Source organism: Mizuhopecten yessoensis, unplaced genomic scaffold (assembly GCF_002113885.1).
Source record: "Mizuhopecten yessoensis strain PY_sf001 unplaced genomic scaffold, ASM211388v2 scaffold7285, whole genome shotgun sequence".
Classification (NCBI taxonomy): domain Eukaryota; kingdom Metazoa; phylum Mollusca; class Bivalvia; order Pectinida; family Pectinidae; genus Mizuhopecten; species Mizuhopecten yessoensis.
The window spans coordinates 300,382-316,528 of NW_018406971.1; the positions used below are offsets into that span (position 1 = coordinate 300,382).

The 16,147-nt window shown below is 37.8% G+C and overlaps 1 protein-coding gene across 2 annotated transcripts in view; it reads right to left on the bottom strand.

The window, feature by feature from the left end:
- Positions 1 to 395: 395 nt before the first annotated feature.
- Positions 396 to 16,147, bottom strand: part of LOC110453430 (feline leukemia virus subgroup C receptor-related protein 2-like) — a 49,877-nt gene continuing 34,125 nt past the window's right edge. For both annotated transcript variants that reach the window (XM_021502372.1, XM_021502373.1), the window contains exons 3-7: positions 15,549 to 15,690; positions 14,737 to 14,874; positions 11,315 to 11,382; positions 8,320 to 8,423; positions 396 to 2,185 (exon numbers count right to left, since the gene is read on the bottom strand). In XM_021502372.1, the coding sequence (XP_021358047.1) occupies positions 1,939 to 2,185; positions 8,320 to 8,423; positions 11,315 to 11,382; positions 14,737 to 14,874; positions 15,549 to 15,690 (699 nt within the window). In that variant the 3' untranslated portion in view covers positions 396 to 1,938. The remainder of the gene's footprint in view (positions 2,186 to 8,319; positions 8,424 to 11,314; positions 11,383 to 14,736; positions 14,875 to 15,548; positions 15,691 to 16,147) is intronic.

A 16,147-nucleotide genomic window follows, 5' to 3' on the forward strand; every position in this document is an offset into this window, starting at 1 on the left:
CTGTAAACAAACAACGTAGATTATTAACGCTATCTATATACATAGTGGCTCTGTAAACAAACAACGTAGATTATTAACGCTATCTATATACATAGTGGCCCTGTAAACAAACAACGTAAATTATTAAAGCTATCTTTATACATAGTGGCCCTGTAAACAAACAACGTATATTATTAACGCTATCTATATACATAGTGGCTCTGTAAACAAACAACGTAGATAATTAATGCTATCTATATACATAGTGGCTCTGTAAACAAACAACCTAGATTAGTATCGCTATCTATGTACATAGTGGCTCTGTAAACAAACAACGTAGATTATTAACGCTATTTATATACATAGTGGCCCCGTAAACAAACAACCTAGATTAGTAATGCTATTTATATAGATAGTGGCCCTGTAAACAAACAACGTAGATAATTGTTAAATTGAATGAGACTTACCTGTAAGTTGAAATTTGATGTCAATTCTGTTCTCCCCTCTGCAGGTACATAGAGGTTACATGAGATGCGTGCGCATGCGTACAGTAATAATTCAAAGAAGTGAGGAAACACTTAATGTGCACTGGTTAAAACCAGTGTACCAGACTCTGGCAATAACTAAAAAGATCAAGAGATCTTTCACTCAAACGTCCCAGAGTTAAAACCTCCACAACATATATAAACTAAAGACAAATGGAGGGTAATAAAAAGGGTGGGTTGTAACCCCTAGGTACCTGCAGAGGAGAGAACAGAATTGACATCAAATTTCAACTTACAGGTAAGTCTCATTTAATTTAACAATTCTGTTCTCTTCTCTGTCGGTACTAGGGGTCACATGAGATGTTCAAAGAGAGTGTTTCCGAACTGGTAAAATAGAACCAGAAAAACGACAAAAACACAGAAAACCAATTTAACCTGTGTAATAAACTCAACACATAATACATATACATGTATGTAAAACAAACGTGATATCGACTGCACAGTCGCATTAAGTTGTAAACAGTTCTTGTCACTCCATAATGAATGAAACACAAGTAAATTTACCCCATGTATTGTCCATATTAAATGTTGTAGGTCTAGGATAGTTATTACAGTTTCCACACGATAATAAGGTACATGTATGTACACTATATACATTACATTAAACTGTTCTTTGCAGTACTGTCACTGAGCAATATCTATGGGGCAGGGACACTCTCACTTGGTAACAGTCCTGCTTGTTGTACCAATGGCTTGTGATAAAATTTTCCAAAAACACTAGTGGAATTCCATCCTGCTGTTTTCAGAATAGTTTGAATGGGGACATGACCCCTTGATGCTGCTGAGGTGGCTGCAGCACGAGTGCTGTGTTGGGTGAAGATAGTCATATCAACCCCTGAACTACCAAGGACGCATCTGATCCACCTGGCTATAGTGGCCTATACACTGCTCGATGTGGTTCCTGGTAACTTATAAAAAGTTTAGTAGTGTCTTTGCGTATCGTCCTGGTAAATAGAAAGTGTGTGGACTATACACAGCTCCTGTTCCGCAAAGGCTGGCAAAAGGAGCTCTGCCTGGTGAAAACCAGGTCTGGTCTGTTTTAATACATCCCTGAATCGGATTTTAACATTGTCTTTAGTTAATGTCACATTTCGTATATCCACTAAATGCAATGCCTGTGTCCTCAGTGCTGAAAGCAATGCCAACAACACCACTGTTTTCATAGACAGCATTTTCAGTGTAGCATCCTAAACAATTATACTTTTTATATGTTCCAATACAATCTGAGGATCCCAAATCACCTGGTTTTTTGGTAACGCTGGTCTTAGTTGAAACACACCATTCACAAATCTTTTAATAATCGGTAATGTACCGCATGGCTGCCCATTTATAGAAATGAAGGATGATAGTGCAGACCTCACAGTATTAATTGTGCTGTACCCTGCCCCTTTGTGATATGCTTCTGTCAAAAAGTCTAAAATAGTTCCCACAGGGGGTGAAAAGGGATCGATACTCCGTCCACCTGCATAGTCCATCCATTTGGCAATGTATACATCATATTGTCTTTTAGTTGTACTTCGCCATGACGACATGATGATGTCTTCAGTCGCTGCCGAAGGTTGGTAGCTTTGAATCGATTTGCGGAAAGCCGACAGGCCAGTAGACGGGTCCTGGGAAGATCTATGATTTTCTTTGACGGATGAGACAATGTCCGATGATCCCTAGGTAAAACAAAAATACAATCAACAAGGTGTTTTGTTAGTTTTGAAAACCATGATTGAGTAGGCCAATGTGGCACTACCAATGTTACGTCTGGCGTATTGTCGCACTCTATCTTTTGTAGAATTTTTCCAATTAGTGAAAATGGTGGGAACATATACATGTGCTTGTCCCACATCATAGAAAAAGCATCAACAGTGAATGCAAATGGATCAGGTTTCCATGAAACATAATTTGGTAGTTGTGCATTAAGCCTAGATGCAAACAAATCAAGGTCGGGTACGCCCCAGACATCAGTGATGGCTTTAAAAATCATCGTGTTTAATTTCCACTCACTCTTGGGCTCTGCAGAGCCTCAATGTTTACCGGACGTGGGTAGGCAGACAATTTTTGTTTTAACTTGTCCTCCGCCATTCTTTTCGTCAGTGTATTGTTTACTAGACCGACAACTGTCGTATCGGTAATGGCGGCGCCTGTCACATCATCTATGGAGAAATCTTGCTCCATCTCAGTTAAAAACTCGGGCACTTTAGTGTCAGTATTAGTTGTTGCCGTTGGTATAAGTTTTGGTGCGGCTAGAAGTTGATCAATTTGATCGCACACGTCAACTTCAGACTCGGTCTCCGAGTCGGGTCCATCATCACTATCGGACACATGAGAGTCACACGCACACCTCTGCTCCGTCAACAAAATCCGCATAAGTTGTGTCTGTTCTTTTGCCTGTTGTTTCATTATGGCCTGCATGGACATAGTGAATCCAGACACTAGTCTTGATAAGGACATGAATTCTGATGAAGTCACATTGGTTGACTCCATCACCTCAGGCACTGACTCAGGTTTTGTAATGGTTTCGCACCTCGGCGTGGCCGCCATTTTGCCTTCTTTGTTGATGATTTTATCAACTTCCACGGGAACCTCGGCCCCCTGTTTTGCGGTAGAGGCGGACGATCGCTTTGTAGTCCTAGAGGCCTCTATTTTAGGTCCTTCCATTGTGGAGAAAATCTGCCCAACGAGATCAAACTCGCTAACAATTTTTTATGAAGACGGATTACTGTTTGTGGCGGCCATGCAGGCACGCTCCCGCCTCGAGAAGCTCGCCTCCACGGAGGACGAGAAAATCCAAAAACAGGGACTCAACATCTCTATCGGACCAAAAAACGACGACAAACTGTTCTGTAGTCACACTACAAATTGTCGTAACGATCAAAATGCGCAAATAGAGAGTTTTGATCGCCGAAAAACAATGTAAAATGTTTGTAAACAAAGCAACGTGCTTTCAATGACTGTAAACAAACACGCTATGACTGTACGCATGCGCACGCATCTCATGTGGCCCTAGTATCGACAGAGAAGAGAACAGGCTTAACGCTATCTATTTACATAGTGGCCCTGTAAACAAACAACCTAGATATAGGCATAGTTTCCCAACAAACTAGATCATTGTGCTATCCACATCCACTACATATCAAATTACTAAATTAAAGTCAATAGCTAATGGTGGATCTCGTCCATAACAAAAATCACACGACTTATGCATGTCATTCAAGAAAACAAAATAATGGCAACCTTCCAATATGATGAAAATGATAAAATTTTGACGACATTTGTCTTTATGTTGTTATTGCTTTTAAATATCGGGCAGTTAAGTGTAGGGTATTTAACCCTGATTATTCTATTAAACTTTAGATTGATGGTGTTTGTGTGACATGAAGGTAGAGGTATTGTGTTCTAATTAGAAATGATTCAATATGGCTGATGAGTTTGCGGAAAGCTCAACACTTTCAAAAATATATTATCAACTTACATACATACAATGTTTTATAAAGATGTGAAATGTGTATTATACAATACTTCCATTTACGCCTTTGACCGTAAAAAAACCGTGACAATTTTCCTCACTACTAGTAAACATTTCATGACAAACTGCCCTATACCATTAGAACAACAAACTGCCCTATACCATTAAAACAACGTCGTCAGAGGAACATACCTAAAGGCAGAGATCAAACCCTTTCTCGATTACACTACAATCGAGAGTGCAATTACATATAGTTTTATTTGAAGAATGTTTTAGTTTCATATTTAGTATTTACACACATTTGTATGTGGTAGATAATATAACCATCAATTTTGGATGGGGGTTCCAAAACTGCCCCTCCTTTGATTTCAATTGTTTTGGTGAGGCGAAGACCTAATCCTTATCATAACAAAAACACCCATTAAAATTCAATTGAGCACTTGGTACGTTTTTCGTAGAAGCATAAAACTGGAATTCCCAAAAAGCCGTAGTTTTTCTCCGAAAGACGAATATTTTCAAACTAACATCGCACTGAAGGATCATTTATGATGCAACCGAAACTAGGGATCAAATACTACTTGCTTTGGTTAGTTATCAGATAATGTTCAGACAAATCAACAGCCAGAAGCCATCTCAGGCAATGATATTTTTCAGACAAAAAATGTGTTCATCTTAAAATAAAAGTAACTTATAACTTTTGTATACCAAATATATTTCGATTATAGATGGACTAGGTCCTGAACTACCAGTGACAAAAATATCAATCCAAAATATGTGGTGGAACATATTCAAAGAAGGGATCAAATGACTATATGGTCTATACATCAAAATGCATGATTATATGTATAGTCAAATCGTTAAGATTAAAAACTGACAGAAAAGAAGAAAATATTTGTTCCAGTTTGGATGGAATGAGTATTTCATCAACTGAGAAGATGGCCACCAAAACATTCATTTTACTGTCAGATTCATAGACAACTATCAATGGAATTCAGAGAATGTGTGTTTGTTTGCTACCTCGTGTTCCTATATATATTAAAGTAAGACGCCGTATTAACAGCCGATGACATTTACAGATAATGTTTTGCAAGATGCAAGAGTATGCAATGTGTTCAAATGGCAGACTTGGAAAAAATAAGGAAGAAAAATGATGCAAGGCGTTGAATTTTTTTAAACTGGTAATTCTAGATTCCCCAATATAAAATGACTTATTTTAAGCTTTGTCGGAACTTATTAGCCCTTGGGTGCAACTGTTTTGGATTTTGAAGATTGCTATGACAGCCAAGATAATAAAGTATATTTGATGTAGAGCACACATTCCCATAGTTCTTTGACCAACTTGGCATTGGCAGTAGTGATCTTTTATTGGATTATTATCATTTGGTGTCGTTAGTCTGGCTTTTGTGTCTTGAACAAATCTGACAACGGATGAGGTCTTGAGAGTGCTGATACACCCGTATTTCATAATCTTAACGAATTCTGACTTTGTTCTCTTGAAGAGAGCTAGTTGTGTCACCCTCTGAGCCAAACAGTTTGTTTTTGTAAGTAGAAACCTCATTTGATGCCGGTCTCTGTATTTTGTATCAGTGTCCGGTGATCTTTGATAAATTGGTCCCCGTATCCAATTGAGACATGCAGTCACAATCTTTAGCACTTCCTCAATTATATCAATGAATTATCCAATGCTTAAGACGGGCATGATATAATCCATCGGGATTTAGTAACTGTTAATGTTAGCCTGTAGATCAGAGTGTTGGCTCTGACCAGTCTTAATATATGAGGGCATACTGGTATTAATATCAGATGCCTCTAACATTGGCAGGACATCTCTAAAGCCACGATCAACGACTACATTGTCGTCTTGCTCCAACCATGTGAGCTTGTCCATGATGTTTTTTTGTAATGCTTGCATCATTTTGGCTTACAGGGAATGGTCCTACTGTGTCCAAAATGTAGCCATCAGCTAGAGCTATGCTCATGAATTTAAGATAATTACGCTCCTCCTGGCCACCGTAAGACATTCTCTGAAGCTTATGGTCAGCCCGTTTTTTAATATAAATATATGTACCATCTTTTAAGGCAGCCACTTTGTCTCCAAAGAATGTTTCTGAGAATAAAGTATTTGTGAAAGTATATGTTCCCTACTTAAATGGTCAGGACGAAGGAACACTGGAACTATAGATGTATTCAATGCTTGTACTACAGAATAAAAAGGGTTTTGAAATACCAGGCAGGGAAATGACAAAAACAGCGGAACACTTAATTACAAGAGATGTCAGTTTTTATCATAACCCAAAACAATAAAGTAGCATTGTGTGTAGTTTTGGTCTATACTGAAGAAGTAACATACTATGGATGGACTTTGAGAAAAGGTTGTTTGATCAACCTGTCCAAGCTTTGCCGAGACAAAAATTGAGAGTGAATGCTAATTGATTCTTTGATAAGATGTACGACACTTCTAAAAGGTCATCAGCTATTTCAGATGACCTAAACCATAATTAATAATTCCAAGACCCTCTTCCTTGTAGTATAACCTGTGTATAAGGGTCCAGTTCAATGCCAATAAGATGAAATGAGAAAACACGTGATGACACAGAACACAACAATTTGTGTGTAAAAATTAACTGATTCCTGGTACGTTTTTGCTGAATTGTGGATTTGCTTCCCTTCGAATTAAAATTGTTAAAAAAAAGACAACATTTTTGTATGTAAACTGGACCTGTAAAACAGGTCCTTGATTGTTAAGAGGGGAAATCTTCTAGTAGTTCATCTTCAAAACGTTCTTTTTCAGATTCTCTTTTGCGAAGATACCTTATGTTATGTAGCACTCCGGTCAAATACTAACTTCTTCATTTAAGCAATCTATGCCACTTTCAGTCAGTATAACCAAAAGCCTTTTATATTACGGATTATTCTTTGTGTACCTTTACATTTACGAGATTTTGCTAAGATACGATGGCGACCATTACCAATACATTTACTCTTCATTATGAGATGAATATTAACAAATGAGTATGAAATATCCCCTCAAAGCAATGTTAAAACGAAAGTCTGACGATAAAATTTATCAGAACAAATTCTAAAAAGGGACAAGGATGTTACATTTGATCTTAAAATTGATTAGTAAAGAAAACTTTATCAATCACGCCAAGTGAGTAAGCATATTTAAATTTGGAATTTGTTGTGACCTAACATGCACTGAAAGGTTTATTATAGGCTTGCAACGAATTTCATTACCAATTACCTGTAATCAGGTACATTGCTTTTTGGTGGACGCCAGGGAGGTGTCTTAGGCCCTCACCTTTTTGGGTACACAGGGTTCTTTGTTGTGCGAAATGAATACCTTACACCACTTTTTTTAGACTGAGTTTTTGCAAACATATTTGAAATAACACCACTTCTTCATAATATGAAAGTGTTTGGTATATAAGATTAATAAGAATGAAAAATCCTGTATTTACATTAAAATTTTCATAAAATGTTCGATTTAACTTACATTCTGGATGATAAATATATTACTTAAGCAAAAAATTCGATTTTTTCTTTCTTCAGAAAAAAACTTTCAGGCTGCAACTTCATTTTTTCGACCCCCGTGCTGTAATTATGTTAACTAATCATCTAAACAATTAGTAGAGTGATTCAAAGTAATAATATCGAATGCATAAAGGATTGAAAAGAGTTAAAACAGCAGCATAAATATCGTAGCACTTCTGAAACTAAAGTTATGAGGGGGCAGGCTTCTATGTAAATTCAACATAGCTGGAAATAGTCCCTTTCAATTTTTGTGATACAGAATTTGTTTAAACTATTTCACGGTTACAGTACATATATATCGTTTTTAAACGTTCAGATGGTACTTTAAATCCTTTCCTGATCACACTATATGACTTATTTAAACTTACATGGTACAGTATCTACAATATTAGCAGTATTACAATATCTACAGTATTACAATGTTTACAGTATTACAATATTTACAGTATTACAATATTTATAATATTAGCAGGATCTACAATATTGGCAGTATCTACGTTGAACACATTCGAGTAGAAAAGTGAAGAAAGGACTGCCTTCAACTTACTGTAAATAGTAATGTTTAAGCAGGAAAACAGACATTTTCGCACATCATTGGTTTTTCTTTAGGAGTGAATCATCCCATTACTATTTTGCTGTAATGTTTATTGACTTTTATTTCGATATCTTATTTCCTGGTGTATATTTGTGGAAGTACCAGAATAGTTTTATAGCATTCCCGCGACCTAGCATACGAGTGTGTCGAGTGTCGGCCACTGACTGATTATACATGGCATCGTTATACGTAAAGCTCAACTTTCATACTTGAATGTTTTGGTCCTGTCCAACCATATTCCGGCCACGATAGAACCTGCTACTCCGGCCAACACTATGGTCAGTCCTATCAGTCCGGCGTTCTCTTCTTCGCCCTTAAATTAAGATTTATTATTAGGAGAATATTCATATAATTATCATCGTTTAATATTCCAATTTCTAATCAAGTTGGACTCAATGCAACTACCAATTGTTACCTGTTTTCATTTGCCGATGAATTTGACCAGATTAACATTGCCTGTGCGCATAATTTTGCAAAGGGAGGTAACTATTGACATATTTTAGCATACTTGTAAACAAAGTAGATGCCACTAGTGTGAGATTTTACAGTTTTATTGAAGCTACACAACAAATAGTTAAAGCGATCAAAACATTCAATCAGCAAAACATTATCAACTGTTGGTGGCGGTAATTGACAAGTCATGTACTGCCCTAGACATTTCCCCTCCAGCCACCCCACTGCCTCTTGTGTCGGTGTCAACCCCGGTACATATCGAAAACAACGTGGATCACACATCCAAGTGGTCACGTCATATTATGAAATGCAGTCGAACAGCTAACTTCCATATCAAATCGTTTCGTCCTTTCAAACCACGTTAGTTTCCTGTCTAATTCGGCTTGATTACTACAGCTTCACAACCTCGGAATAAGCGACCTTCCACTTCCAGCTAGTAAAAAGAAGGCTGCCGTTGACTCGCGGCTAAACCTGCGCACCACATCTAGACATTATTCCTCCGCGATGACACGTCAGAACATATTGTATTTAAACTTATGAATTAACCAACAAAACTTGAATATAACATTTAAAACATTTTATTTTTTGTGTTTTGTGTCTTCATAATTTGGCTGTACAGAACTATCAGCGTACACCACCATGTTGTATCATGTCATTAATGGTCCTTCAATAACGGGCTATATTTTGTTTTTTTCATGATTTGGCTGTATTGAACTATCAGCGTACACCATCATGTTGTAAGATGGTCCTTCAATGACGGACTAATTTTATTCTAGTTCCAGTTATTGAAAAAACCCACTTGTAGATTGAAATATAAGGTTTGAATCTTGCTTTGATTGATTCTATGGGGTATTTAATTGAGTTGGTCTTGAAACAAAGTCATGAACTGCATCGCAGTTCATTAAAGTTTGAAGACGTTCTCAATTCATCACCCCTTGAAATCGACTAAAGCAGGATTCAAAACTAAAATGAAATATGAAACGAACAGAAGTTATTCCCTGTATAACACATTTCATGAAAAGTTCATGAATACCTATATCAACTAAAGCTAAACAAATGACATTTCGCATTGGCGAATACAGCGACTGGCTGTCGAAGGCTTTCGGGTTCAATAGAAATTGATCAATTTGGAAAATAGTAAAGTAAATGAAAGCTAATTTTGTGGAAAGTCCCTGATACTAACAATGTACCAGTAAACCTGTACGTACAGGAAGTAGTTTAGGACCACGGGGATAGGTAACGATGATACGGACAATGTACCAGTAAACCTGTACGTACAGGAAGTAGTTTAGGACCACGGGGATAGGTAACGATGATACGGACAATGTACCCGTAAAACTGTATGTACCGGGAAGTAGTGTATGACCACGGGGATAAGTAACGATGATACTGACAACGTACCAGTAAAACTAGACGTACCGGGAAGTAGTGTAGGACCAAGGGGATACGTAACGTTGATACTGACAACGTACTAGTAAAACTGTATGTTCCGGGAAGTAGTGTAGGACCACGGGGGTAGGTAACGTTGATACTGACAACGTACTAGAAAAACTGTACGTACCGGGAAGTAGTGTCGGACCACGGGGTTAAGTAACGTTGATCCTGACAATGTACCAGTAAAACTGAACGTACCGGAAGTAGTGTAGGACAACGGGGATAGGTAACGTTGATACTGAGAACGTACCAGTAAAACTATACGTACCGGGAAGTAGTGTAGGACCAAGGGGATAAGTAACGTTGATACTGACAACGTACCAGAAAACTATACGTACCGGGAAGTAGTGTAGGACCACGGGGATAAGTAACGTTGATACTGACAACGTGACAACGTATCAGTAAAACTGTACGTACCGGGAAGTAGTGTAGGACCACGGGGTTAAGTAACGTTGATACTGACAATGTACCAGTAAAACTGTCCGTACCGGGAAGTAGTGTAGGACCACGGGGTTAAGTAACGTTGATACTGACAATGTACCAGTAAAAATGTACGTACCGGGAAGTAGTGTAAGACCACGGGGATAAGTAACGTTGATACTGACAACGTACTAGTAAAACTGTATGTACCGGGAAGTAGTGTAGGACCACGGGGTTAAGTAACGTTGATACTGACAACGTACCAGTAAAACTGTATGTACCGGGAAGTGGTGTAGGACCACGGGGATAGGTAACGTTGATACTGACAACGTACCAGTGAAACTNCGTGACAACGTATCAGTAAAACTGTACGTACCGGGAAGTAGTGTAAGACCACGGGGATAGGTAACGTTGATACTGACAACGTACCAGTAAACCTGTACGTACCGGGAAGTGGTGTCGGACCACGAGGATAAGTAACGTTGATACCACGGGGTTAAGTAACGTTGATACTGACAACGTACTAGTAAAACTGTATGTACCGGGAAGTAGTGTAGGACCACGGGGATAGGTAACGTTGTTACTGACAACGTACCAGTAAAACTGAATGTGCCGGGAAGTGGTGTAGGACCACGGGGATAAGTAACGTTGATACTGACAACGTCCCAGTAAAACTGTACGTACCGGGAAGTGGTGTCGGTCCACGGGGATAAGTAACGTTGATACTGACAACGTACCAGTAAAACTGTACGTACCGGGAAGTGGTGTCGGACCACGAGGATAAGTAACGTTGATACTGACAATGTACCAGTAAAACTGTACGTACCGGGAAGTAGTGTCGGACCACGGGGATAAGTTACGTTGATACTGACAACGTATCAGTAAAACTGTACGTACCGGGAAGTAGTTTAGGACCACGGGGTTGAGTAACGTTGATATACCATAGTAACAGCCAGTATTGATACCTGAAAATATATAACAATTTTATTAATTGAAAATCACAAATGATTCAAGGAGTTATATAACAATTAACATATAAGAACACAGTAATTTTCATAATAATTTTGCGCCAAACTTCCCAAAATGAGATACCAGGGGCCTCGGTGGCCAAGTGGTTAAGGCGTCTGACATTCTGCTACCACAAGCCCTCCACCACTTGGTCGTGGGTTCGAGGCGTACCCAGTCACCAGGTACTGGCCGTACGCGTAAGTCGGTGGGGTTTTCCCGGGAACTGCGACTTTCCTCCACGACCATAGATGTTAATAGGACGTAAAACACAAGCGAACCAAGTGATACCAGAATTAAACAATGAAAATTATTTCGCTTCATCAAAATTATGAAGCGCACTTGCGCTGAAACAAAAACAATACAAAAATTGCCGTAGACATTTTCGGTAAACTTTGTTACGAATTTTAACAGAACAATTATAAAAAAGAGATCGTACCATGTTCGATAGTTCTATGTCAGTTCGATCTTTTCTCTTATCTGTTTGATTGAGCCATGTAAAAGCACCTTGAGGTATCTTTTGATCTAAACTTCATACTGCTGTGTGAAACGATAACCTTCAAAGTGAGTTTGTCACATTTCACATATTTACTAGTACAGTACGTCATGTGACAGAAATAGAACCGTTCATTGCAATATAAACAAGATCTGTTAACTATTTCCCATGGTCATCTTGTTTTCATGATCAGTCCCAAAATAAAACATGCAGAACTAAGGACCAAGGGGAACCCACATACCAAATGAGGGGTGCCAAATTGGGCCTTCCGGTAGCTATCACCGATAAGTTTCATTGTTTGTGCATACATACGTTGGGGTTATTCAATCATGTTATGATCTGAAATTAAGGTAAGCTTGGAGATCATTCCGAGATATGAGGGGGTAAAGTGGCGTGGTACCTAATGCACTTCCCGTCATAATGAACACCGCTTTCCTCAAACCGTGTGTCAACCCCGGCCTTTCCGTTATCCAGAATCATCATCCCTCGACTTCACCGTACATTGTTGTAAACTTTCTCTATGTAGAATCGTCTAATATGTTAAATTATAGCTCATTCGCAAATTTAACCGCTGTTTCTTCAATGCTTTTCCCAACAAGGTCGTTCAAGCTGGATGAAGCGGCCGTGGGAAATCCACGTGAATTTGTTTCGAGATCACCGATGACGTTGCGATGTAACGTCATATCAGACATTTCTCATTTTGAGGCAGACCTACCACGTAGCCAGAGACGGACACAGAGAGTAGTAAAATCAGGGAACATCTCAAAATTATTTTTTTCATTTCATCTGTATTAAGGATTCCTGTTCCCTGTTTGCGACAAAACACTAAAGAACGATATTTTAGTGGTCCTTATAACCTACAGTAACATCCACTGATTTTCATTACAAACTTCTCTTGGCTGATATCACCGTTCTGGGGGTTATTTTCAGATTTTTTTTTTTTAAATTATGGTTTATACTGAAAACAAAGACTCGGTGCATGCTAGAGTTGATCGCAGTAGTACAGAATTCTTAAAATTCACTCCCCTGAAATGATCCCTAGAACAGTCTTCTAGGAATAGCATAAATAGGTCTTTGTCTCCACGCTCCGTGCTAGGTCTATCCCAAAATGAGAAAGGTCTATTACTACACTAAATGATTCGCTAATGTGCGCATCCAACCGTGTGCACTGTGATGACGCGTTTTTTTCCATTCTTTCCTTTTTCATGATTGATACGGACGGTTCTTAATAATCATAAAAAAACAATAAATGAAAAGATTATTAAAACAAATCTTGAAAATTAAGTGTATGTAAGCATACACATAATGTATGCTACGCCGCTGGCATGTCTTACATGTGTATTGCGCTCCTTACTTTGTGCTGCAGTCTTCCTGCATTTAAAACAAATGAGACTGTCCTCGACGATGAATTTTCCCGCATGTTCGGTAATATCTTTGTCATAATAACAGTTCTTTTCTTTTGCCTTGCCTTTTTATTATTCTGACAATCCCTTATATGTTTGTATCTCGGCATCATTTGTTTGTGTTTAAATGATAAATAAAAATACTAGTGCCAATTGGAGGGTAAAACAATTTATAAATAAAAAAAAATTGTATCTGAAAGTTGATTCGAACCTACACCGTTCACTTCTTCTGGTCACAAGCTAACTGCGTTACACATTAGGCTACATCGGATATAAATGAATATGGAAATACAAACTGTTTTGGAGAAACTTGATCGACCCTATTTTTCATTATATTGAGCACTTTCTCAAAGGAGGACCACTTTTCCGTCAAACGATTTGTTTTTGCATATTACATCACGAAATCAAAAAGTTTATTCAAAAGTTGGTCCTCGGATGGGAAAGTATTGAAAGTATTTTTTTTTAAGTCTGGGAAACCCCGCCACTTTCATGCATACAGTGAATATGGCTATATTTGCAATATCATATCAACAATACCTAATATCTCAACTGTTCCAAAATTCATATTCAATTGGTTTTATATCTATTCTATACACATTTGCTACTTTAAATTATTTACTCATCAGTATTTTTTTCTGTTTTCAAAAATGCCGACTTAGGGAAATACGGGCAGTTTTCCGCCATAGCTCTTTATGAATTAATGAAAAAAGTTCGTGATTTAAATGATGGTTTTTGGTTTTCCTTCCCATTGATAGTGATTGGGAATTATAGGGATTGAAACTGATTTTTTCCAGTGTTCATTACTTACACACTTTACATGAACGGCCTTCGCTTCTCTACGGCCGATCATGTAAGTAAATTATCCCCGAACCAGATTCTATCTCTATATGAACGCAAAACGGTTACATCCATATTATATGAAGCCCACAAGGGATTACTGTTTAATATGGATGTAACCGATTTGTTCAATCCATATATTGACAGTTTTAATGTAGAACAATTGTTTAATTTAATTTATTTGTTTTTAAATAATTAATTTATTACTGCGTTCTGTATATGCGTCGTCCTTTAAACGATATTGGCGGAACAGTCCTATCTAAATAAAATTGGCGCCAATAACTAACCGTAGTCGTTTTACGCAGGGGTGTACGTATTCTCCATGTTATTCGAAATGAAGCGACAAGACTCTCATTGAACAAGGTTAATCTACGACGTCATAAGTAAACCACGTGTTACGTCACAAGAGTGTTTGCTTTCATACTCAAATGAAATGCATTTCTGTTGGTAAGGTTCATATAGTGGGTTTCAGCGCAAATGTCAATACAATTAAATATCAGTGAACATATTCAGGACGATCACATAAATAGTTTTCAGTTGATGCTGCCAGGGTCCTCCGTGAAAACTTCACAACTCACCATATGTTATAGTCAATATGACAAATCCTCTGTTTTTGAACAAGTTCAAAAGAGATTTCCCGTAATGTTCATTCGCTTCGTTTTCCACAGCAATCATCTGTGCCTTACTAGGCGGTGTGTGGGGCCTCTCTCGAAAAACTAAAAACAAAAGAATGACAAAAGAATGCGTCTTCAAAGTGATATAATTTTACTATAAATAAAAGACAAGAGTCTCGTCGACTTCCCTAAAGCTTTCTCCTCCTTAGAGGTTCATCAGGGGAATAGTTTTTTCTTATATATAGAAAAAATAAGATTTAACAACCGACTAAAAAAACTAGCTGCTTTCACCCTTCACTGGGCTTTTTCAGGTTGATTTCAAAATTACAACTTCGTGGTTTCAAAATTACATGTCATCACACTACAATAGTAACGTGACGTCACGAAGTACACACGATTTTAGTCGGTTTACTTACTTCACATGGACATTTAATCCATTTTTATAGGCAAAGAAGGAATACTGACAGTGCAGACAAAGAAAATTGTCAAATTTGTAGGGCGGTCTGCCCCTTTATCAAGACAGGAACATGAACATTTACATATCTAAACGTAAAACTGAGAAAAACAGTCACTATGAAACAATAATAAAATACAAAATACATAAACAAACAGAAGTTACTTATGTAAAATATGCTATTATACATTGTAATACAAAATCCATTAGAAGTACTACCTAAATACAGATTTCAACACGTGATATACAACTAGTGTAATAACTCATCAATTTGAACCATTTTCAAACTCATTCTCTCTAAGGAATATGGATAGGGTCTTACCTAATAGTACTAGTAGGAACAGGCCTCCGGTGACGATAGCTGTACCTATAAACATCGCCCATAGACCGGCTCCTATCTCGTCTAAGTCCTCGCTGTTTTTCACTATCAAAGGTGGTACTAGGAATCCAATAGCCACGCCGACCTGTAGGTAAGAAATACATTCTACTGTGTAAAGGGACTTTAGGTGTCTCTGCCATAACCGTAATGATAACTTAGCCGACAGTAAACTATACGAGTGCACGTCGCCTATCCTTAAGGTGTAATCAGCGTAATCTTACAGTGGATATTATTACTGTACTCTGCATACAATATTTCTGATTAATTATTCCCAGATGAACATTTTCTTTTCTTTTCTCTCTCCTAACTGTTGGATTATAGTCTTGTAATTCCAAATGTGATGTTTTGCTTCGTTACAATTTCTGTGATTTGTGATAGTAACAAATGCGACCCTAAATCAGGTCTTCATATAAGCAGTAACATCTGGGGGTTTCATTCAAAATCCCCATTTTTTTAATAAGCCTTTTGTCGTTCGAGTTGTCCCGCATTCCACACACGAAACTCATCATTAACACAGTTGATAGACCTGCAGTCTATTTTTC